Source organism: Bos indicus, chromosome 2 (genome assembly GCF_029378745.1).
Source record: "Bos indicus isolate NIAB-ARS_2022 breed Sahiwal x Tharparkar chromosome 2, NIAB-ARS_B.indTharparkar_mat_pri_1.0, whole genome shotgun sequence".
In the NCBI taxonomy this organism is placed as follows: Eukaryota; Metazoa; Chordata; class Mammalia; order Artiodactyla; family Bovidae; genus Bos; species Bos indicus.
In genome coordinates, this window is record NC_091761.1 from 101,838,435 (window position 1) to 101,864,483 (window position 26,049).

Consider the following 26,049-nt stretch of genomic DNA (forward strand, 5'->3'; position numbering starts at 1 on the left):
GTCAGCTAGCAGAGCCAAGATGAGAAACCAATCACGTCTTCCTGCTTCTATACTCTTCACTTCCTATTTTGTGACACAAAAGGCATTAATTTCTTTCTGCTCCACACCTCTCTTATGAAACATGTTATTATGTTTTATTAAAAACAGGTAATTAGCATCAATCTAAAAAGTATAATATATTTATTTCTCAAAACTGAAGTCATTTTTGACAGTAACAAAATATTTCTGCAGTTACGTGCTAAAGTCTGAAAAAGTCAATTTGAATAAAGAATATGTAAAAATAAGGAGTAAAGCAATTACAGAAAAGATTAAAAGTTTAGAAAATTAATGATACTTTGTGCTTACTGTTTGTAAAGTATAAATTAGCTTGACCCAACCAGATTTGTATGATTTATTTGTAGAGTGTTCATAAGTTGCAAAATCTCATACTAATATAACATTTGTTATGAAAAATAATTTCCAAGAAAAAAGAAAATAATGAAACTACTTTATACATTTATAATCTCTCTTTAGGGTATTGGTTAATAGTTTAACATCATGAGGGACTTTTTTTTTTTCCCAGCCTTAGCAGAGATATATTTAAATTCTTTTTTTTCAAAGAACCACTTTGGTCTATATTGATCTTCCATTATCATAGTTGATAGTATATTTTTTCTAAACTTAATGTTTCATGCTTAGCAGAAAAATTTTGAGACTTTCTTCATTATTAGGGGGTAAAGAAATTAAGGTGACTTTGAAATTCCATTTTGATTTCACCTCAAGGTTTTAATATGTTGTTTTCATTTAGTTCTAATTATTTTAAAATATCCACTATTATTAGTTCTTGGATATTTAAGTTATTTTAAAATTGTTTTAAAATTCACACATATACAGTATTTAAAATCTATATTTTGTTACTTATCATTGTATTATGATGAGAAAATATAACATCCATAGTAAAAAATATGTTAAAAAGTTGCCTTATGGCTTTCTATATTATCTGTTTTTATAAATGTTCCATATATATATATACTTGACAAAAATATATGGTCACTGGTTATTTGGTGAAAGATCACTTTGACAGTTATAGTTCATTCTGTTGTCTCCAACACTTTGTGACTCCATGAAATGCAACACGCCAGGCTTCCCTGTCCTTCACTATCTCCCAGAATTTGCTCAAGCTCATGTCCATTGAGTTGGTGATGCCATCCAACCATCTCATTCTCTGTCAACCCCTTCTATACCTGTCTTCAGTCTTTCTCAGCATCAGGGTCTTTCCAGTGAGTCAGCTCTTCGCATCAGGTGGCCAAAGTATTGGAGCTTCAGAGTCAGCATCAGTCCTTCCAATGAATATTCAGGACTCATTTCCTTTAGGATTGACTGGTTTGATATCCTTATAGCCAAAGGGACTAACAAAAGTCTTTTCCAACACCACAGCTCAAAAGCACCAATTCGGTGCTCAGCCTTCTTTATGGTCCAACTCTCATATCCGTACATGACTACTGGAAAAACCATAGCTTTGACTATATTAACCTTTATTGGAAAAATAATGTCTCTGCTTTTTAATATGCTGTCTAGTTTGGTCATAGCTTTTCTTCCAAGGAGCAAGCGTCTTTTAATTTCATGGCAGCAGTCACCATCCACAGTGATTTTGGAGCCCAAGAAAATAAAGTCACGGTTTCCATTGCTTCCCCATCTATTTGCCATGAAGTGGTAGGCTCAGATGCCATGATCTTTGTGTTTTGAATGTTGAGCTTTAAGCCAGCTTTTCACTCTCCTCTTTCACCTTCATAAAGAGGCTCTTTAGTTCTTCACTTTCTGCCATAAAGGTGGTGACATCTGCATATCTGAAGTTATTCATATTTCTCCTGGCTATCTTGGTTCCAGTTTGTTCTTCATCCAGCCTGGCATTTTGCATGATGTACTCTGCATATAAGTTAAATAAGCGTGGTGGCAATGTACAGCCTTGCTGTAATCCTTTCCCAATTTTGAACCAGTCCATTGTTCCATGTCCAGTTCTTACTTGCTTCTTGAGCTGCATATAGGTTTCTCAGGAGGCAGGTAAGTGGTCTGGTGTTCCCATCTCTTTAAGGATTTTCTGCACTTTATTGTGATCCATAGAGTCAATAACTTTGATGTTGTCAGTGAAACTAATAGATGTTTTTCTGGAATTCTCTTATTTTTCTATTATCCAATGGATGTTGGTAATTTGATCTCTGGTTCCTCTGCCTTTTCTAAATCCAGATTGAACATCTGGAAGTTTCTGGCACATGTGCTGTTGAAAGCTAGCTTGGGCATTGTACTAACTTGTGAGATGAGTGCAGTTGTGCAGTAGTTTGATCATTCTTTGGCATTGACCTTCTTTGGGATTGGTGGCTCAGATGGTAAACCATCTGCCTGCAATGCAGAAGACCTGGGTTCAATCACTGGGTTGGGAAGATCCCCTGGAGAAGGAAATGGCAACCCACTCTAGTACTCTTGCCTGGAAAATCCATGGACAGAGGAGCCTGGTAGGCTACAATCTAAGGGGTAGCAAAGAGTCAGACATGACTGACCGACTTCACTTTCTTTCACTTTCTTTGGGATTGTAATGAAAACTGACCTTTTCCAGTCCTGTGGCCACTGCTGAGTTTTACAATTTTGCTGGCATATTTAGTGCAGCACTTTCACAGCATCATCTTTAGGATTGGAAATAGCTCAGCTAGAATTCCATCACGTCCACTAGCTTTGTTTGTAGTAATGCTTTCTCTGGCTCACTTGACTTCGAACTCTAGGATGTCTGGTTCTAGGTGAGTCGATCACACCATCGTGATTATCCTGGTCATTAAGATCATTTTTGTTTAGTTCTTCTGTGTATTCTTGCCACTTATTAATAACTTCTGCTTCTGTTATGTCTATACTGTTTTAGATTGGTCACTTTTATTTCTGTGGTTCTAGCAATTGCCATTTTTATCAGTTAAGATACATTTAATATTTCATATAATTTAGTTTTAAAACCTTGCTAGCAGTGAAACATTTTATCATTTTATTTATTTAAATAGGGACTGTCAAGTGTGTTTCAATGATAATAAAGTTGCTCAAAATATTAGTGAGGATCAATTATACATATAATGTACTCAATAGAGTTTCTAGCACATGTTAAGTGATAGTCACTCAGTTAAGTCAGACTTTGCAATCCCATGGACTGTAGCCTGCCAGGCTCTTCTATCCATGGAATTCTCCAGGCCAGAATACTGGAGTGGGTAACTGTTCCCTTTTAATTCTTTACCACCAGGGAAGCCCAAAAATATTGGAGTGGGTGGCCTATCCCTTCTCCAGTGGATCTTCCTGACCCAGGAATCAAATCAGTGTCTCCTGCATTAAAGTGGATTTTTTTTTTTTTTTTTTTTTTTTACCAGCTGAGCTACCAGGGAAGCCCTATACCACATGTTAGGCACTATATAAGTAAATGACTTCATTTTCTTATTCTTATAATTATTGTTGTTGCCTATAGTGCTTTACAGTTGACTAAAATTTAACTAGGTGAAGATTGCCTTTTATTTACATTGTTTATTCCACGTGGTATACATTTTTTCCCTGAATCTCTGGTTCTACATCTTAAATTTCTAGTTTCTGTAAATTGATTACCTTTTTTTCTTTGAATGTTGTATGTATCCCATTTTATATCATTCTCTTCTGAGATTTTTATTAGGAAAATGTTTTCTTTTTTTTTCTATCATCCTTATTTCTTAACTTATATACTGCCATGGATTGAATATATGTATTCCCTTCCAATGCTCACCCAGATTCAAATTTTGAATCTATAACCCATGATGTTATAATGAGTTATCTTTAGACAGCTGTATATTGTTTATTTTTTGATATTTAGAAAGTAAAAATTTTAGTGGCTGCCGGGGACCAGCCCCGGCTGAACCAGGGTATTCGAAGGAGAGACGGCGTAGGCGAAGATCAGGAAACAATTGCTTAATTAAATGTTAATTAAGGATATAAAGAGTAATAGAATGAGGATAGCTCAGTAGGAAAATTCAGTGAAGAAAAGAGGCTGAAATAAGGATAGCTCAGTGAGGAAATTCAGTGGAGAAAAGAGGCTGAATAATTCAGCCAGAAGGTAAGAGAAAGAACGACATGGTGAGACCAAGTTTTGGTGAACAAGGCCCGCACTTTATTTTTCAAAGTAGTTTTTATACCTTAAGTTATGCACAGAGGATAATGGGGGAAGGGGTAGAGTCTTGCAGCAAACCAGGCTTTCTTCCTGCAAACTTATCATATGCAAAAGCTTAGGTGATTTGCATCATCTTCTGGCCCGGAGGCCTGTTAACATTTTAAGACCTTTTCTTCAGAAAACTTATTTTTCTCTAAAGGTGATTGGTCAGGAGCCACCCTCCAAAAGCATTAGATAAAGTTGCATCGTACAGCGCAAAGGTGTGGTGGGCTACAAAAAGAATTAACTCAAGGGTCCCAGGTTACAAACATTAAAGCTACTATTTACACCAATTATATTAACCAATACACTGCCAGGGACACAGCAGGTAAGGGATATGGAAACTTAGCAGCAAACATTGGCCCAACAAGTGAAAATCCCTTCACCAATACAATTTCTAATCAATCTTTTAACTACTCAAAAGAATCTGTGTTTAGACAGTTTAGAACATCTCCTGCCTCTCACAGTTGGGAGGCTCTGAACAATCACATGTGGCCGGAAAAACCTATTCAGGCAGGCTAGAGGATTTCCAAAGGAGTTTGTAGGTTAAACACTGTCACACCCAGGAATTATTAACTGGAGCTGTAAGCTAACTTTTTTTCAGAGAGGTAGTGGGGGACAGCCCCCCGTAAAGTCAGAGGTGTAGGTGAAAGCACAAAGCAGAAAGTAGGCAGACTCTGGTTTTGGGGGTATATGCTCGAGAATTTCCAGGGGGACTCCTGAAGCTCGATCCCGCCTTTGCGTATGCCGAGCCTCCTTCCTCATGACCTTTGTCATGGGCGGAGTTCCTCACGCTGGCTACCGGCAGTGATAGAATTTCCAGTTGAGCTATTCCAGATCCTGAAAAGTGCTGCACTCAATATGCAATATGCACTCAATATGCAATATGCCGGCTCCCGGCAAGTGGCCAACATGTACAAATAAACAAGAGCTGAAAAACAAAGGACAGGTTTTAATATCTATCAGTAAAGGACTACACTTACAGAGTACTTCTGTTAGTACAAATGAATATCCTTTTATGACTTTATTGAGAATGTCTTCACTCTCTAATCCCTTCTGGCAGCATCTTTAAATCTTCCTCTCTAGTGTTTGATACTCATCTGCATATAAAAGTTTATTTCTCTCAGCATAAAAATAAACAAATAAAAGGGAGCAAGCAAAACACTTATCTTGATCTAAGTGCTGTTTCCTGTCTTAGAAATTTTGGTTGACTCTTCATTTGTAGCATCACTTCATTCATTCATATATTTATTCTTTCTGAAAGCATTTAATGAGCATTTCACTTGGTTAATCATAATGCTTGATGCTGTCAGAATGGAGAGAGGGAGCAGTTCCCCATCAAAAAAAAAGGGAAGGAGTCAAATAAGCAGTTCATTATATTCACTGAGAGATAAATTACTGGGAGAACATATACAAGGAGCACGCAGTGCTGAAGAATATGGAGAAGATGATGGACATGCAATGTTCTAGCAGTTGATATTTTGCCAAAAGAAACCTAGATGTCTCTGCTGACATCACTGGCACCCACTTAATCTTGTTTTTGTATCTACCACTTGAAAGCCACTGAATTTTTTTAATGTCTACTGATGACTCAAATGGAAAATCGAGTGACTCATTCTTAACCAACCAGCTTTTCAAAGTCTTTCAACTCTCAAGATGTAGCTCTATAGCCCCCTCATTTCTGATTCACATCTTCCTTCATTATCCAAACTGCACTCTTATAGCATTTAATAAAAACATTAACAATGCTGACCAGCATTGTATATTGATTTACATTTTTAAACTTGTCTAAAATTTCATCATTCTGAGACTGTATCATCCACAGAGTGTAGCATTGTCCTTGAAATCAACATGTGCTTTAAAAAAGTACCAATTTAGTAAAGTAATCTGGGAAACTATGGAATAATTTATATAGAAAGTGTGCAACAGCAGTTTCATCAGCTTGAATTACTAAACCATATTGTTCAATTAATTTCAGTTGCTCAGTCATGTCTGACTCTTTGCAGTCCCATGGACTGCAGCATGCCAGGCCTCCGTGTCCATCACCAACTCCTGGAGTTTACTTAAACTCATGTTCATTGAGTCAGTGATACCATCTAACCAATTCATCCTGTGTCATCCCCTTCTCCTCCCGTCTCCAATCTTTCCCAGCATCAAGGTCTTATTTAAATCTACACAATTTGATACTTCACTAAACCATATATGGAAGTATCAAATTGTATAGATTCAAATAAAATAATGAATCAGGCATAATGATATGCCATTAAAAATAAAAATAACTCAGATAAATGCACACAAGTTATTCACAGAATATAACAACCATTTATAAAAATAAGTGAACTGTAAATTGATTTTTTTCACAAATTACCTTTTCATGTTCTTGCATATAGTGGCAACAAGTTGGCTACTTCAAGTGGTGATACTACAGTTAAGTTATGGGACGTGTCTAAAGGTAATTGCATTTTGACCTTCGAGGGACATACCCACGCTGTATGGTCCTGCACATGGCACTCCTGTGGTGATTTTGTGGCTTCTTCCTCACTGGATACAACTAGCAAAATCTGGGATGTTAATAGGTAAGAAGTATTTCTAATAATATTAACACTCTGTTTTGATAAATATAATTTCTCTCGGTGGGAAATTAAAGAAAATCTGTTAATTCATAAAATTATAGAATTAGTCTACGTGACATCCGTTTGTAACTCCATTAATGCTGCTACTGCTAAGTCACCCCAGTTGTGTCCAACTCTGTGCGACCCCATAGATGGCAGCCCACCAGGCTCCCCCGTCCCTGGGATTCGCCAGGCAAGAACACAGGAATGGGTTGCCATTTCCTTCTCCAATGCATGAAAGTGAAAAGTGAAAGTAAAGTCGCCCAGTTGTGTCCGACTCTTCGCGATCCCATGGACTGCAGCCTATCAGGCTCCTCCATCCATAGGATTTTCCAGGCAAGAGTACTGGAGTGGGGTGCCATTGCCTTCTCCGTATATATAGTTCATATATATAGATATATAATGAGTTCTTTCAGTATATATAGATAGATAATTAGTTCTTTCTAAATAGAGGTTCAAGATCAAGCCTGTGCAATCAGATTAGAATCGCTTCGTCGGAAAGCTGTTTGTTTTAAGCAAGATAGAAACAAATACTTCTTTTAGAGTTAGTTTTTTAGTTCTCCTCTCCACCAGTCTGCTGTCTGTCTGGATTATCAAACCAAGAATTTAATAGACATGAAGATGACAGAAATAGTTATGGGCTTTTCACTTAATTTTGATATGGCATTTCCAATTTAAATGCTTCTTAGCAATTCAAAAATTGTAGGAATGGATAAAATACAATACAATACTATATGGTTTGATCTTAATTCAAGACAGACCTATTTTTTGCTATCAAAATACCTGTCATCCATGTATTTTGGATAATTATTCCATCCTATTATGTATACAAATAACATTTTAAAAGCTGGTATCAAATACCTTGATTACTTCATCTAACTAAGTAATTATATATCATCAGTCAGATTTCTGATCACTTTAATATTTTAATTAATGCCCAGATTACAAATATAAGTAATAGTGACTCCTCAAAATTTGTGTAACAAATTATCACTGAGCCATTGTAATTCTTTTGTAAGAGAGAGATGAACTCACCTTGAAGACTAGCACTATTGTTTTGGGAGTTACAGGTCAAACCAGTACTTTGAACAAACTTTCCCCATTCTTCCTTGAATTATGGGTAACCTATTTAGAAGACAGAGCAAGTAAGGTGCTCACAAAAAGGTCAACAGGATTTCTAGGAGGATTTCTTGAAAGGGTCTGCTCTGTTCTGTTTGTAGTTTGATTATCTCTTAAGACCATGTGCCAGTTTTTATGGTATTTTTTCTCTGCACCAGACCCACCCTTCTCTTTTTTGTGATACTGGAGCTGGAACTTTGCAAACGACATTTCACTTTGCCAACTGACTCTGTATTAGGCTTTGGTAATAGTGGCTGCTTGTAGGAGACCACAAGGCTAGAGGTGGTGGTGGGGGGGGTCCTCTTCTCCCTCTCTCCTTCCTATGGGCTTCTTCTGGACTTGCAGTTTCAATGAGCATCACCCTAACAGTATTTCACCTCAGCAACATCACAGCTGCTGAATCCAGTTGACAGTTTTTCTAGTGTTTGGAGAAATAGCTGTATCATACATCCATCAAAGACATTAACTCCAGCAGACATTTGCCCCCTTCTCAGAGATCTTCATTCCTAGATCTGCCTGGCCTCTTTCCAAGATGAGGGATATCAATACTAGCAGTCTCAGGACCACTCCTCAGCTCTGTGGTGCCACTCACCAAGGTTATAATAATTCCACTTCAATCCCTTTGTGCATTCATTCCTAAAAGTGGTAGCTCTTTCGTTCAGGGCTTTCTCCATACCTTCATGTTCTTTTTTTCCCTTTATAGTTATCTAGTTAACAACTTTATGCACAGTTAACAATCCCTTATATTAAATTCTTACTGTTAAAATGTTAAGTGCAAGTTCGGTCTCCCATCCGATTTTGGCAGTTACTGGGCATTGATGCATAAATAGCATAATCCACTTGAGTTACAAAGATATAGCTAAATAATGTTTGACATATTCTGAATGAGAAAGCATAGCTCTAAATAATAGGTTTGAAACCTATTTCTGGAGAATTCCATGGACAGAGGAGCCTGGTGGGCTACCGTCCATGGGATCACAAAGAATTCAACATGACTTAGCAACTAACACTTTCACTTACTTTCTATGTAAAGTAGTGACAGTTTAAGATGTAGTTTAATAGTCATGTGCATACCATTTGGTTATCTGGAATAAGCAGCCATGTAATTCTTAATTTTATTATGTTTCTATGTTACACAACCATATTTCATAAATATTATTATAATAGATTACTAGAATTTTTAAAACCAATTTATTTTGATGTATGATTGACATACAGAAAGCTGTGCATATTTAGCATAAACAACATAATGAGTTTGAAATATATACCTGTGAAACCATTACAGTCAATGCATAAATGTATCTCTTGCCTCTAAAAATTTCCTCCTGCCCTCTTTATTATTATTATTTTTATAAGAGCACTTAATATAATAACTAACCTATTAGCAAAATTTTAACTATCCTAACATTGCTCTTACCTATAGGTATTGTGTTGTACATTAGATCACTAGGGCTTACTCATCTTATATAGGTAAAATTTTAATGCTGTTCTCTAATTTTAATTTTTTATTACTTTTGGCTTAGTCAAAGGTGTTTACAAAAGACTGCAGTCCATTCTAAAATGTATCTTTAAATGTATTAATCACTCAGAGTGCTTAAATCAAACTGTATTAAGGTGACAACAAAAATAAAGTGATTGCCAGTAGACTCACCTCTACAAAGAATGATTTCAAGCGCTTTGACAGCTTTTCTCCATGACCCTGATATCCAAATACTGTCCCAGAAGAGACTCAGTAGATGTTGATATAGCAGATCAAAATTGCTACTGATTGATGCCAAAAATTATTTGCATTTCAAATTTCCCATCAATATCAAGAGCTCACCTTCATCAACAAAGACAAAGAATTTATACCAGATTTGAAGCTAAGATAGTGGATAAATATTGACAAATAAGGGAGACTGTTTCTTTGGTGGCTATTGATAGATCTTTCAGCGCTGTAATCAGAGCCCTGAACTGTAATTTACGATTGCTCATGGATCCATACTGTGTAAATATGTCTAAAACTAGTGTCTTGCTTAAAATTGTATAGGTCATTGTTACAGGTTTAGTGACTTTAAGGATAGAGGTTATTTGCTTTGGTAAGATGATGATGGTAGAAGCTGTACTGTGCTGGATCATATACTCTTATAGTGATGCCACATAGTTTTTAATTAAAAAATATTGATAGACTCTGTGGTTCACCAGGAAAAAAATTAGAATATATCCTTATATTCACAGTCTGCCCTTTCCTTTGAAACCCTCGCTCAGCCTTGAATTCCTCTGTTAGTTGGTATGTCATTCCTTTTCCTGCAACTCTTCCTGAAATTAGATATTACCTGCTAAGACCATCTAATTAGCTCCTCACCAGAAAGTTGTATCCCTGGCAATCATAATTAATGTAAAAAGTCCAGATCAAGATCCCTGTTAACTAAATACTAATAAGACTCTCTGAACAATGGTACCTCTGTCATTCTTAGTCTGGACACACTGACACTCTACACAGTTTCTATGAACAATTAAAAGTAGTGATTCAATGGTCTTTTGAATGATCATTTATAAAAAGTAGAAATTTATGTTTTATTTTGTAGTCATTTATTACTACCTTAATTTTCATACATATGCTTTAAAAATCAGTCTTAAAGCATACATGTACCCTTGAACACACACACACACACACACACACACACACACACACACACACACACACACCCCATTGTATCTTTAATGGCGAATGCTTGACACATGGCAATTTTGTTGCATAAATGATAAAGGGAAAATCAGTATATACACATGAAGAAAGTGCTTTCCTTGCTTCCATTCACATTCAAATTATGATTCAATTATTGTGTTATTCTACATGAATCTTTAAAGTGATGAAAATTAGGAAAATCAGAGAATGTCTCAGTTGACTATAAAAATTGTGTTTCTTTAAAGCATGAGATTACCATTAAACATTCATGAAATGAATTACCAGTGTAGGACTGTATTTTAGACATTAGAAGATTCTAAGACTCCATTACTGCCCTCAGTGAGATTATAAATAATTTTAAAATGCAGCAGTTTTATAACAGAAAATATGCAGTACATCTTCAGTTCATAATATCAGAGAAGAAATTCTGATTGATCCTGGGTGCTTTTCTTCCCAAGATAGTTGGGTATTTGACTGAGTGTCTACATGACACTATATCTCTGATGTTTGGAACTCAGACCACATGCCTGTACTTAGTTGTAGCTTAAAATGAAAGGATTTGAAACAAGCAGAATGTTACTGGGTGTAGCTGCCCTGTTGCTTAAAACAATATTGCACAGGCTAGAGTAGAGTGGTTTGTAACAGGGATGGAAGGAAACAGATTGCTTCATAAAATTCAACTTCTGGACCCTAAACAATGGGAAATAAATCTGCTGCCTTAATATCTAAGGGTATTGGTTCAGATGATGTCAAGATTATGTTTAAGAGAGAAAAATAAATCAGGTTTGAGCCTATGATGGGAACAGTGGGAGAAATAAAAATAGATTTGGAAGATAAAGCCACTAGAAATTGCTGAGACATTATGAGTCATGAGAGAAAGAGAAAGCAAATCACCTGTTACATATTGAGACACCTGATGGGTGTAAAGCTCATTCTCTTTGTACTAGAGCACAAATGTGAACTTTATAAAAGGCTTTTCCAGCCAGATTCATCAGCTCCATTTTAGAAAATGCTGTAGAATGAGGGACGTTGTCTTGTTCATCTAACAGGTGATGCCTACTGACGAGAATTGAATGTTCCTTCCTGCCCACCTGCACTGCTTCCTTCTTAATTGAAAAATTCATTGAGCAATATAGCCCCCAGACCGGATGAGAGAAACAGAATGATTTACATAAAGAAAACAGTTAAATTTAAGAAAAAGGAAATGTGAAATACTAAGATTCTCATATGATAAGTTATCTTCTTTTAATAGCATGTACTATTAATTTTTTGGTCAAATAATGTGCCGATGTGAATTTATTTCTTTAAAAATTAATAATGATGAGATAGCACCAAATAAGTTACAAAATGGAGTTTAGTGTTTGTATTTTATTAATAATATGCATCCTGTTCTTTATGATACATATGCTAAGTTGACTCTATTAGAGATGAAGGGCATATTGTACAACATTAATGGTTTTAAAGCATAATAATGTAAGGAGGATATTGAGATTCAAGGGCATGTATTGTTGGTACATTAATACCTGTCTTGCATTATAAAACCTCCCAGCTTTCTGCCTTATACTTGTAAAGGAACCCAAGGTATATGTTAATAGATTGCTAAAGCAGTACTTGAAACATAATTAGGTTACATTAAAGGAAATGGTGACATTATAAAATTGACCTCTTGTGATCAATTTATCCTGTTCCACAGATAATAAATCAATTACTACATCTTGGGTTTTCATTTATATTCAAATGAATGATTCCCTCTAGAAATACATATTTTGAGTGATAGCTAAGTATTATTGAATATAAATACATAAATAAGTCCATAAATAAGAAAAAGAAAATAGCATATTATTTGCACTGTCATGCTCCCTCTAAACCAGTGCATAATTAATAAGCACTATCAAAGAAATATCTACTTATGAAGAAAAGTATATTAAGGCTTAAGTTCCAGGTTTCATTAGCAAGTTAAACATTGATTGACTTATCAAGAAGCTGTCTCGCAACCAGTGTTGGCTTTTTGTGTATGCGTGAAGAATGCTTCAAGCATCAGTGTCTACTGCAATAAGCTTGATGTGAGCATTCTTTTACCTCAGTATATAAAGACTTGACTAATAAAAGAGATAACATTAAGAATTTAACATTTAGCTCTTTGCATTTATAAAACAAACTATTTCATGTAAATGAGTTATATAATCTGTATCTAATTTTCACTAAATAAGGCATACTTCCTATGTTATTTCACTAACTGAACCATATATTAGAAATAATTCAGATGAATATAGATGAAACTAAAGGTGTTCTAATAAGAGTGAATATATGTGTTTTAAAACATGCTCCATTATTGCTGTATTAGCACCAATCAAAGCAAACACTTTTGACATATCAAAGATGCAGCCCTCCTTCTCCATTCCCTCCCAAATGAATCTGGTCAATAGATGAATCTTCATCCTCCTCAGTAATAATGAAAAGAGTTTGCTGTATTTTTTCATCCATATATGTTAAAAGATATATGGGTATAGTACACATGAGTTAAAAAACTAAAATCACACAGTTTTATATTTAAGGTTTGATCATATCATATATATAGTGCACTTATGCGTGTTTGTGTATATCTGAATGTTGATGTATATACATATACTAGTATTAAAGCAGTGTATTCAGATGTACAGCTCTTAATTTTAGACTACTGTAAATATTTTACTATCTCAGATATTCTAAATATCATCTAATCAAAGTGTGAAAGTGTTAGTCACTTAGTCGTGTCCTACTCTTTGTGACCCCATGAACTGTAGCCTGCCAGGCTCTGCTCTCCATGGAATTCTCCAGGCAAGAATACTGGAGTGGGTTGCCATTTCCTTCTCCAAGGGACATTTCCTGACCCAGGAATTGAACCCACGTCTCCTGCATTGCAGGCAGATTATTTACCATCTAAGCCACCTGGGAAGCCCCTAATCAAAGTTATTTATTTATTTATTTACTGCCTGATTTACTATTCTTTCTCTATGATTCCAAACTCTAATTTGTTTCAAAACCATTTATTTGAGACAGCAAAAAACTATTACCATGCCTCTGAAACATTGTTTTAGAATTTACGGAAATGCTTTTTATTTAAAGAAAACTCTTTAAGATTTTATTCAATTGTTACTGAAGTAAATTGAATGCCCAAGTACCTCAAATCAAAAGATGTAAACTGTTTGATATAAAAATAGAAAGTCATAAAATTCTAGGTAGAACTAAAATACTTTCTTATATACAAGAGTGTTGCAAAATGGGAAATACTTCCTATTTAGATAATGAAATTGAATTTGTTCTTTTAAATTAAACACTAGAGGTATTTTTTCATAGAAATGTTAAATATTGTTTCTTCATAGTATCTAGCATGAGTTTGAACAAAATTCTACCACCATGAGAGCAGAACTTGTTAGTGTGTGTCCTGTGTAGGGAATGAACCAGATCTTCATTAGTCAGAGAACATGAAAAGTTATTCCTTGGTCTGGCCTTCATTCAGTTCCTTCTTAACCTAGAATGGATCCTGCAGGAAACATTGCCTCTAGCAGGATTCTATCTGCTAGAAAAGTCATCCCTTCTGATTTGGCCCATAACTCAGACATTTAAAAATTGATATCTAATGAGTTGAATATAGTTACTGTATGTGTTATCGTCTGACTATATGTCCTATTAAAATTTTCTTACTCAAAAATTTAAGACTTTAAGTTATGGTTGGACATTTATGATGATTATTTAAATATGCATTCTAAAAAGCACAGTGTTTCAGCCTAGAAACACAAAGCATACCTTTATATGAAGCCATGGCTACTATAAACAAGTGAATTATTGATATTTTTCTCTTGATTATACTTGGTCCAATGTATGACAAGTTTATAAAAGTATCTGATGCTTCCAGTTTTAGTGGTGTTATGTAAGTCATTTCATTGTCTAGTTCTCTAGTTACCACTGGCAAATTAAATGCCCTTTTTAGAGGATATTAATGTCAGTATCTTGAGAATAAATTTTACTTTGAACTTGGTTTCACTAGTACACAAATATAAATTAATATATCATATGTATATGCAAAACTGTAGCAATAAATTATGTATCTACACCTCAGAAATATTGCCTACATACTTAATATTCATTACATGAAATGTAAATTTCTTATACAACTAACTTTAACCAGCAAATGTGTGGTAATTATTTATGTAGCCCTCTATTTCTTGCTCTTATTTACTGTTAATCATATCAAAGGAGACTATGACATCTTACACTTGAGGCTTTTGGCGGTATTGCAACAATAAATTAATTCTTAATTATCTGAATTATCATGACTCTTACTCAGTTTAATTCAGTCTCTCAGTCGTATCCGACTCTTTGCAATCCCATGGACTGTAGCACGCGGGGCTTCCCTGTCCATCACCAATGCCTGGAGCCTACTCAAACTCATGTCTATCACGTCGGTGATGCCATCCAACCATCTCATCCTTTGTCATCCCCTTCTCTTCCCACCTTCAGTCTTTCCCAGTCTTTCCCAGTCTTTCCCAGGTCTTTTCTAGTGAGTCAGTTCTTCACACCAGGTGGCCAAAGTATTGGAGTTTCAGCTTCAGCATCAGTCCTTCCAATGAATATTCAGGACTGATTTCCTTTAGGATGGACTGGTTTGATCTCCTTGCAGTCTAAAGGACTCTCAAGAGTCTTCCCCAACACCACAGTTCAAAAGCATCACTTCTTCAGTGCTCAGCTTTCTTTATAGTCCACCTCTCACATCCATACATGACTACTGGAAAAACCATAGCTTTGACTAGACTGACTTTTGTTGGTAAAGTAATGTCTCTGCTTTTTAATATGCTTTCTAGGTTGGTCATAGCTTTCCTTCCAAGGAGCAAGCGTCTTTTAATTTCATGGCTGCAGTCACCATCTGCAGTGATTTTGGAGCCCTCCGAAAATATAGTCTCTCACCTTTTCCATTGTTTACCCATCTATTTGCCATGAAGTGATGGGACCAGATGCCATGATCTTTGTTTTCTGAATGTTGAGTTTTAAGCCAAATTTTCACTTTCCTCTTTCACTTTCTTCAAGAGGCTCTTTAGTTCTTCTTCGTTTTCTGCAGTAAGGGTCATGTCATCTGCATATCTGAGGTTACTGATATTTCTCCTGGCAATCTTGATTCCAGGTTGTGCTTCACGCAGCCTGGCATTTCGCATTATGTACTCTGCATATAAGTTAAATAAGCAGTGTGACAATATACAGCTTTGATGGTCTCCTTTCCTGATTGAGAACCAGTCTGTTGTTCCATGTCCAGTTCTACAGACTTCTACAGTCTACAGACTTCTCAGTAGACAGGTCAGGTGGTCTGGTACTCCCATCTCTTTAAGAATTCCCTTATGATTATACAGTGGAAGTGACAAATAGATTCAAGGTTTTAGAGCTGATAGACAGAATGTCTGAAGAACTATGGGCATAGGTTCATGACATTGTACAGGAGGCAGTGATCAAGACCATTTCCAAGAAAAAGAAATGCAAAAAAAGGCAAAGTGGTTGTCTGGGGAGGCCTTACAAATAGCTGAGAAAAGAAGAGAAGCTAAAGGCAAAGGAAAAAAGGAAAGATATACCCATTTCAATGCAGTATTCCAAAGAATAGCAAGGAGAGATAAGAAAGCCTTCCTCAGTGATCAATGCAAAGAAATAGAGGAAAAGAATAGATTGGGAAAGACTAGAGATCTCTTCAAGAAAATTAGAGATACCAAGGGAACATTCATGCAAAGATGAGCACAAGAGAGGACAGAAATGGTATGGACCTAACAGAAGCAGAAGATATTAAGAAGAGGTGGCAAGAATACACAGAGGAACTATACAAAAAAATCTTCATGACCCAGATAACCACGATGGTGTGGTCACTCACCTAGAGCCAGATATCTTGGAATGTGAAGTCAAGTGGGCCTTAGAAGCATCACTACGAACAAAACTAGTGGAAATGATGGAATTCCAGTTGAGCTATTTCAAATCCTAAAAGATGATGCTGGGAAAGTGCTGTACTCAATATGCCAGCAAATCTGGAAAACTCAGTAGTGGCCACAGGACTGGAAAAGGTCAGTTTTCATTCCAATCCCAAAGAAAGGCAATGCCAAAGAATGCTCAAACTACTGTACAATTGCACTCATCTCAAAACACTAGCAAAGTAAAGCTCAAAATTCTCCAAGCCAGGCTTCAACAGCATGTGACTCTTACTACCTATGTTCATAATCCTCTAACTAAAATCTACCTAAGAACCCAGTACCCAAACTGGAATAGATTGTTCATCTTCCTTTCAGAGGCTATTGGGTTTAATCCCACATGACTGACAGCCTTGTTTATTTGGATCATCACAATAAAATGAGCCATTATGTTCTAGTTACTGTCCATATATCCACTAATCAGCCTTGATCTCTCATCACCTCTGATCTCCCTTTCACTGCTTTGGAATCCAGTGCCTGACATTAGGAAAATATCTTATATAGTCCATCTCTTCACTGTACTCTATCTTTTTTACTTAAACTGGTCTCCCTTGTGGAGATGAAGTGCCTTTTCCAATGATGCCTATATAATTCCCTTTAATTTTTTTTCCAAAAAATTTATAACATAGTAAATTGTAATCATTAGACCCTGTCTTTGAGATATAAACACATACAATGTATTCGAGATTTTTTTGTTGCATTTATCTGATTTAGCTGGGGGACACAAATTTCCCCCATCACTGAACCTGAAAATTTGTTCACTAATATGTTCCTACTTCTCAAACTAGGAGCTCAGACTAGAGTTTGGAACATACTGGGAAAGTAATATATATGTTTTAAATTAATGGTTCAATTCCCTCCATGGTCTTCATTGTCACTTCGAGACCACTTGCTTTCTTCCCACATCATCACAAATCACAAAAACATATTCTTTGAAACCAAACCATTAGCCACTCATTCATTGTCTTGTCATATACTGACATCCTGGTCTTATCTGTCATGTTTTACATGATTGAGCACATGGCTTACCATGTTCACTGAATGCAGCATCACTATCCAAGCAGAAAATTTGTGTCAACTCCTTGGACTTCCAGTTTCTTACTTCCATACTTACAACAACTTTTAAATCTCAGTTTCAGGCTTTCTGCACTGTCAGCACCTTTTCCACCTTTCCCTGGCTTACATCCTTTAAGACCACTTGCTCCAACAATTCTGTGTTTCCAGTAGTATTGATAGTTTATTGTCTCCACTATTTTTTCTCTAGTGCTGATAACAGCCTTCCAGTTTCTCCCGTCTCATCCAGAGTGAAATCCAAAGACCATCATAGTGGTCTGTCCTTCCCACACAGCTTCAGATCCCTTAGTCCTCTCTTCCTCTACATTTCTTGCCTGTCAATACCCCAACTCTATTTAAACCAAATTTCCTCATCACTCTCTGCCTGTACCTGGTCAGTTGAACATGGACAGAAAACATACACACACACACCCCGGAATTGTGATGATTGATCTCACTTTATAACTTCAGCTCACAAGTTGAATCCTACTGCATTTCCTTCATCAATTAACCATCTACCATGCAAAATGAATATTTCATTCCTTTCTGCCCTCCTTTTAAATTCCTAATACCTTCCTTTACTCCTTTTTCCCCCAGGTTCAAACCTCTTGTTCAAACTTCTGCTTGCTATTGTTCCATTGACCAAAGCAAGTCACATGGCCAAGACCAGGACCAGGATAAGACGCGACTACCTAAAAGTGTTCATTTAGAAAGAGGAGTAAATGGCAATCACCTTTCAAAAAATATACCCTCTTTCTAACTCCTTTCCTGTTTTATAGTGAACGTCGCTCAGACGTGTCCAACTCATTGTGACCCCATGAACTGTAGCCTGCCAAGCTCCTCTGTCCATGGAATTCTCCAGGCCAGAATACTGGAGTGGGTAGCCGTTCTCTTCTCCAGGGAATCTTCCCAACCCAGGAATCGAACCCAGGTCTCCTGCATTGCAGATGGATTCTTTACCAATTGAGCCATCAGGGAAGCCCTGCTCCTCTTATAATCATCTTCCAAATGTGACTATAGTATTAAAAGTGTATTTTAACCATGTTTATATTATAGAATTCATACTTCTTCAGTTGACCTAGGTGTATATATAGACTTTTATGATCATCCCTAGACTAAAATGGAGTCTGACTTCTCGTCTCAATTCTTAAAATAGATTGTTGGAGAAATTCTGATAAATAGGTTATTGGAGTAATTTTAGGCTATCCATACTTCTCTGCTCAGTAAACTTTAGATGATCCCTACTACTCCTTTATATCTTTTTTTATTTTGAATGATTTTAATTACCTAAAATAAATGTAAACAGCTTTCATGTCCTTTTCACCCAAATTCCCCCAGTGATAATATTTTACTATTGAATATTATCAAAACTAGGTAACTGACATTGATACAATATTATTAATGCAAGCACAGACCTTAGTCAAATTCGCAAGTTTCTCCATACGTTTGTGTGTGTCTGTAGTTGCATGAAATTTTATCACACATGTAAATTAGAGTAACCAAGGTAACCCTATATAATCAGGATATGGACTATTCCATCACTGTAAGAAAACTCTGTCATTTTACCTTAATGATCGCACTCTTCCCCTAGCTCTAATCCTTCAACACCCTCAACCTGTTCTGGTTTCCATTACTATAGTGTTGATTCAAAATTGTTATATAAATGCTCACAGTATTTATACTGTACTTATAAATACAGTATTTATATTTACAGTATTTATACTGGGCATCTGAAGTTGGCCCCTTTTCAGTGAAATTTTGTTTCAGTGAAATTGAGATTCACTTAATTGTCTTGGATATCGATAGTTAATCCCTTTTTATTGTTAAATAAAAGTTGTTTAAGTATACCAGTTGGCTTTTATATTTGCTCCGTGAAGGACGTTTCATTTGTTTCTATCTGGGGAAGAGTACAAATAAAGCTGCAGTGAATGTTCATGTGTAGGTTTTTGTGTAGGGCTTCCCAGGTGGCACTTGTGGTAAAGAACCCACCTGCCAATACAGGATACATAAGAGACATGAGTTCGATCCCTGGGTCGGGAAATCCCCTGGGTGGGGGTGGAATGGCAACCCATTCCAGTATTCTTGCCTGGAGTATCCCATGGACAGAGGAGCCTGGTGGGCTACCGTCCATAGGGTCGCAAAGAGTCGGACATGACTGAAACGATTAGCACGCACGCACAGGTCTTCATTTCTTTAGAATTTATGCTTGAGAGTACAATTGTTGGGTTGTGTGATAAGTGTACACTTAGCTTTATTAAAAATTGCCAAACTGTTTTCCAATGTAATGATAACTATTTTTATATTACTATCGCAATACATGAGAAATTCAGTTTTTCTACATGCTCATCAGAATTTGATATTATTAGTAGTTTTTGTTATCTTAGCTATTCTAATAGGTATACAGCAGCATCTTATCATGGTCTTAATTTGCATTTCTCTCATGGCTAATGATGTTGAACATCTTTTCATGTTCAGTTGACCCTTGAACTACTTAGAGGTTAGGGGCACTGGCCTCTGCTCAGTCAAAAATCTGTGTAAAACTATAACCAGTCCTCCAAATCCATAATTTAACCAACTGTGAATTTGGTAGTACTATAGCAGATTTTTATTGAACAAAATCCATGTGCACGAAGACATGCACAGTTCAAACCTGTGTTTTTAAAGAGTCAACTGTACTTATTTGCCACCCATGAAGTATTTGTTGATGCTCTCAGTTTCTAATTGGATTGTTTTCTTACTGTGGATTTTCTATTGAGAATTTTTTTTAAATTTATTTTGGATGCATGTCCTTTGTCAGAGAGTTTTGTGTAAGCTGTGCGATCACTGTTTGATGAAAATCAACAAATAAAAAGAATTTTGAGTTTTAGAAAAAATACAGGAGTAATTTAATGGACGAAAGTGAAAAATCAGTTGACTGTATTTAAATGAGTTCATTTCTGGCTTCTCTATTCCACTGATATATGCATTTATTATTTCATTAATACCATATAGTGTTGATTACTCTAGTAATAGTAAGTCTTAAAATCAGATAGTGTGACTTCTTCAGTTTTTGTTTTCTTTTCTTTTAAATATTGTTGAGACAATCTAGCTGTGTCCTCTCAGACATATCTAAAATCACTCCCTATCTAAAATCACTTCAGCCTGATTTTCCTGGCCAGTAAATTTCATGTTCTTTTTCTAGTTAATATCTCTCTTTTTTTCTTTCCAACCCAAACTAGTATCTTATTGCTAATTATTTTTTTCATGCTTCTCCTCAGAATTAAATTCCCTCTAGATTCTCTTCCAGTAATCCACCTTTTATTTCCTTCTCTATTTAAGTGGGAGACTGTGCCCTTCTAAGAAGCCTCCATGCCTCACCCTCAGTCTCTGATGGAGATACCCTCTTCTTTCCTAATCATTTTTTTCTTGTTAAAGTCAGATTGTGAGTTTTAAGTCCTTAATCATGCACACACACACACACACACACACACACAAACTCCTCCACATATACTTTAAGATCCACATATAATTTTAAAATTAATAACAATGAACAATGTGTATAAGAAAGCCCATTAAGACTCAGTTTTTGTCTATGAAAATCCCTTTGATGCTTTCTCTTTACTTATACTTTAGAATATAAAATTCTTTAAAAAATTCTGTCTTTCTCTATTTTTCCCTGTTCTCTTTGCCCTTTATCCTCCTTTTTTGGTGTAGTGCCTAAGGCACATGCTGCTTCATTCTGTTAGGTAATCCAGTACTGGCTTTTCTCAATAATTTGTTCTGTCATAAAGCATTCACATTTCTGCTCTAATTCTCTTATTTTTGTTGTCATTCTACCACATCACAATCTCTGATTTTCTCTACCCTTTAAAATATTCTGTGAATGGCAGATTATCCCACCTTCGACCTCGTATTTTTTCTTAGAATCCATTCTTAAATCTTCACTCCTTTCAAAGTAAGCTTTACTTCCTGCACTTTCCCATGTATTTCTGTCTTAGTTTTTCCATAGATTGCAAACAGTTAAATGGCTTCTCCAATTCTCTTTCCTTGACAGATATGTAACTTCTGTACCTTAACTTGAATAAACGATTCCATACGATTATTTTTCATCCACTGTCTTCTGCAATAGGGTTCCTCTGGCCTTGTCCTCAGAAAGCCATATTGAGTGAGAACTAAGGAAATCTGAGTACTTGATACTTTCTCTCTTCACTTAACATCTGTAGGATAGAATGATGAAAAAGTTCAAACTGTATAAAAATAGTACCTAAAAGCATTTTATAGGTGGCAGGGGCACACTAAACTATCAAATTCCTTTTTAATGTACAATTTTTTTCATACAATAATGCAGATGAGTTAAATCCAGTACTCTAATGAGTTAAAAACACTTTTGACAAAATGATCACCATTCTTAACTTTCAATATATATTTGTTTGCACTACGAGGTCCTTGGTATTCAGACATTTTTTGTCAAAGCAAATAAGGACCAACTGTAGGATTGAATGAATACTGTCACTAAATATTTAACTCCAAATATTATTCTACCATGTCTGGTGGTTTAGATGCTAAGTCGTGTTCAACTCTTGTGACCCCCATGGACTGTAGTCTGCCAGGCTCCTCTGTCCGTGGGATTCTCCAGGCAAAAATACTGGAGTGGGTTGCCATTCTCAAGAGGATCTTGCTGACTCACGGATTGAACCTGGGTCTCCTGCATTGCCGGCAGATCCTTTACTGACTTAGCTATGAGGGAAACCCTACCATACTTATATGTGTCCTTTATTTTGACTGCATGATGTATGAAAGCAGGTTTGAATCTGACAAAATTAAAGACACACAAATCTATGTGCAGAGATGCCTCTGCTCCTATATTCAGGTGAAATGTCATGCAGCACATTCAGGTTGTTTTCTAAAATTAACATTAATTAAGATGATTTTGTTCTCTTCATTTAGCAAATCTTTAATGTATAGCACTCTGTCACTGAGTAAGAGTATATGCCTTACTTCTGCAAACAAAATGTAACCTTTATTCAGATAACACAAAAATATATAATGTTGGATCAGAAGTAACAAATATATTTCACTGATATGAATTGGCACTTATTTCTTATTCATGAGTTCTACTGCGTGAGTAGAGATTCACCTGAATCTTAAATTGTTGTTGTTGTCAGTTGACTCTTTGTGTCTGACTTTTGTCCATCTCTTTGTGACCCCATGGACTGCAGCACCCAGGCTTCCCTGTCCTTCACCATCTCCCACAGTTTGCTCAAACTCATGTCCATTGAGTCCGTGATACCATCCAACCATCTCATCCTCTGTTGCTCCCTTCTCCTCCTGTCTTTGATCTTTCCTAGCGTCAGGATCTTTTCCAATGAGTTGGCTCTTTGCAACAAGTGGCCAAAGTATTGGAGCTTCAGGATCAGTCTTTCCAGTGAATATTCAGGACTGATTTCCTCTAGGATTGATTGACTGGTTTGATCTCCTTGCTGTCCAAAGGACTCTCAAAAATTTTCTTCAGCACCACACTTCAAAATCATCAATTCTTCAGTCCTCAGCCTTCTTTATGATCCAACTGTCACATCCGTACATGACTACTGGAATCACCATAGCTTTGACTAGACCTTTGCCCACAAAGTAATATCTCTGCTTTTTAATATGCTGTCTAGGTTGGTCATAGCTTTTCTTCCAAAGACCAAGCATCTTTTAATTTCATGGCTACAGTCACCATCTGCAGTGATTTTTGAGCCCAAGATAATAAAGTCTGTCACTGTTTTCATTTTTTCCCCATCTATTTTCCATGAAGTGATGGGACTGGGTGCCATGATCTCAGTTTTCTGAATGTTCAGTTTTAGGCCGGCTTTTCACTCTCCTGTTTCACCTTCATGAAAAGGCTCTTTAGTTCCTCTTTGCTTTCTGCCATAAGGATGATGTCATCTGCATAAGATCCAGCAATTCCACTTCTGTGTATGTACCAAAAAGAATAGAAAGCAAGGTCAAAGAGAGATTTGTACATGTATATTCATGGTAAGGCTTCCCAGGTGGTGCTGGTGGTAAAGAACTAGCCTGCTAATACAGGAGATGCAGGAGACTTGGGTTTGATCCCTGGGTCAGGAAGACCCCTGGAGGAAGAAATGGCAGCCCACTCCACTATTCTTGCCTGGATAATTACATGGACATAGGAGCCTGATGGGCTATAGTCCATGGGGTCTCAAAGAATTTGACATGACTGAAATGACTTAGCAGTTATGCTCATTTACAGGAGAATTACTCATAATGACCCAACAGTAAAAGCAACCAAAGTGTTCATGGGTAGAAAAGTTTTAAATAAAATGTCAGTTCAGTTCAGTTCAGTCGCTCAGTTGTGTCTGACTCTTTGCAACCCCATGAATTCCAGCATGCCAGGTCTCCCTGTCCATTACCAACCCCCAGAGTTCACTCAGACTCATGTCCATGGAGTCAGTGATACCATCCAGCCATCTCATCCTCTGTCGTCCCCTTCTCCTCCTGCCCCCAATCCCTCCCAGCATTAGAGTCTTTTCCAATGAGTCAACTCTTCGAATGAGGTGGCCAAAGTAATGGAGTTTCAGCTTTAGCATCAGTCCTTCCAAAGAACACCCAGGACTGATCTCCTTTAGAATGGACTGGTTAGATCTCCTTGCAGTCCATGTGTATACATAAAATAAATTAGCCTTAAAAAAAGAAAATTCTGAAACATTTTACAATGTGGCTGAAACCTGAGAACATTATGCTAGATGAAGTAAGCCATTTACAAAAAGACAAATGCTATGTGATTCTACTTATGTTGTGTACCTAATACCTAGAGTACTCAGATTCTTAAGAGAAAGTAGAAGGATGTTTGCCAAAGAACTGAGGGGAGGTGAGGAGGAATGAGGAATTGTTTAAAGCTGTAGAGTTTCAGTTTTGCAAGATGGAAAGAGTTCTAGAGATATGATTGTGTAACAACATAAATGTACTTGAAATATTCACTGAGAAATGGATGATAAACATTACCACCATTAAAAATATGCATCACTTTTATGCATAATTATTTTTGGCAAGCAAGGCTAAAGTTAGATTAATTCAATAAAGAATTTGTTTTTTTTTTGTAGGAAAAAATAGTAAATGAAAGTATCCATATATTCATTTTAATATTTGTCCAAAAGAATGGATAACATTTAATAAATTTTCCTGATTTTAAAACTCATTCAGTTCAGTTCGTTTGATCAGTCATGTCTGACTCTTTGTGACCCCATGGTCTGCAGCACACCAGGCCTCCTTGTCCATCACCAACTCCCAGAGTTTACTCAAACTCATGCCCATTGAGTTGGTGATGCCATCCAACCATCTCATCCTCTGTTGTCCCCTTCTCCTCCAGCTTCAATCTTTGCAAGCATCAGGGTCTTTTCAAATGAGTCAGTTCTTAGCATCAGGTGGCCATCAGTTCTTAGCATCAGGTGGCCAAAGTATTGGAGTTTCAGCTTCAGCATCAGTTCTTCCAATGAATATTCAGGATTGATTTCCCTTAGGATAGACTGGTTGGATCTCCTTGCCATCCAAGGGACTCTCAAGTATTCTCCAACACCATAGTTCAAAAGCATCAATTCTTAAGGGCTTGGCTTTCTTTATAGTCCAACTCTCTCATCCGTACATGACTAATGGAAAAACCATAGCTTTGACTAGATGGACCTTTGTTGGTAAAGTAATGTCTCTGCTTTTTAATATGCTGCCTTGGTTGGTTATAACTTTTCTCCCAAGGAGTAAGCGTCTTTTAATTTCATGGCTGCAGTCACCATCAGCAGTGATTTTGGAGCCCCAAGAATAAAGTCTCTTACTGTTTCCATTATGTCCTCATCAATTTGTCATGAAGTGATGGGACCGGATGCCATGATCTTAGTTTTCTGAATGTTGAGCTTTAAGCCAACTTTTTCACTCTCCTCTTTCACTTTCATCAAGAGGCTCTTTAGCTCTTCTTCTCTTTCTACCATAAATGTGGTGTCATCTGCATATCTGAGTTTATTGATATTTCTCCCAGCAATCTTGATTCCAGCTTGTGCTTCATCCAGCCCAACGTGTCTCATGAGGTATTCTGTATATAAGTTAAATAAGCAGGGTGACAATATACAGCCTTGACGTACTCCTTTCCCAATTTGGAATAAGTCTGTTGTTCCATGTCCAGTTCTAACTGTTGCTTCATGACCTGCATACAAATTTCTCAAGAAGGAGGTCAGGTGTTCTGGTATTCCCATCTCTTGAAGAATTTTCTACAGTTTATTGTGATCCACACAGTCAAAGGCTTTGGCATAGTCAATAAAGCAGAAATAAATATTTTTTCTGAAACTCTCTTGCTTTTTCGACGATCCAGCAGATGTTGGCAATTTCATCTCTGGTTTCTCTGCCTTTTCTAAATCCAGCTTGAACATCGGAAGTTCACAGTTCATGTAGTGTTGAATCCTGGCTTGGAGAATT

The 26,049-nt window shown here is 36.5% G+C and overlaps 1 protein-coding gene across 2 annotated transcripts in view; it reads left to right on the forward strand.

Annotated features, from left to right (window-relative positions):
• Positions 1–26,049, forward strand: part of SPAG16 (sperm associated antigen 16) — a 1,079,093-nt gene that overhangs the window by 554,649 nt on the left and 498,395 nt on the right. For both annotated transcript variants that reach the window (XM_070771730.1, XM_070771724.1), the window contains one exon: positions 6,571–6,756. In XM_070771730.1, the coding sequence (XP_070627831.1) occupies positions 6,571–6,756 (186 nt within the window). The remainder of the gene's footprint in view (positions 1–6,570; positions 6,757–26,049) is intronic.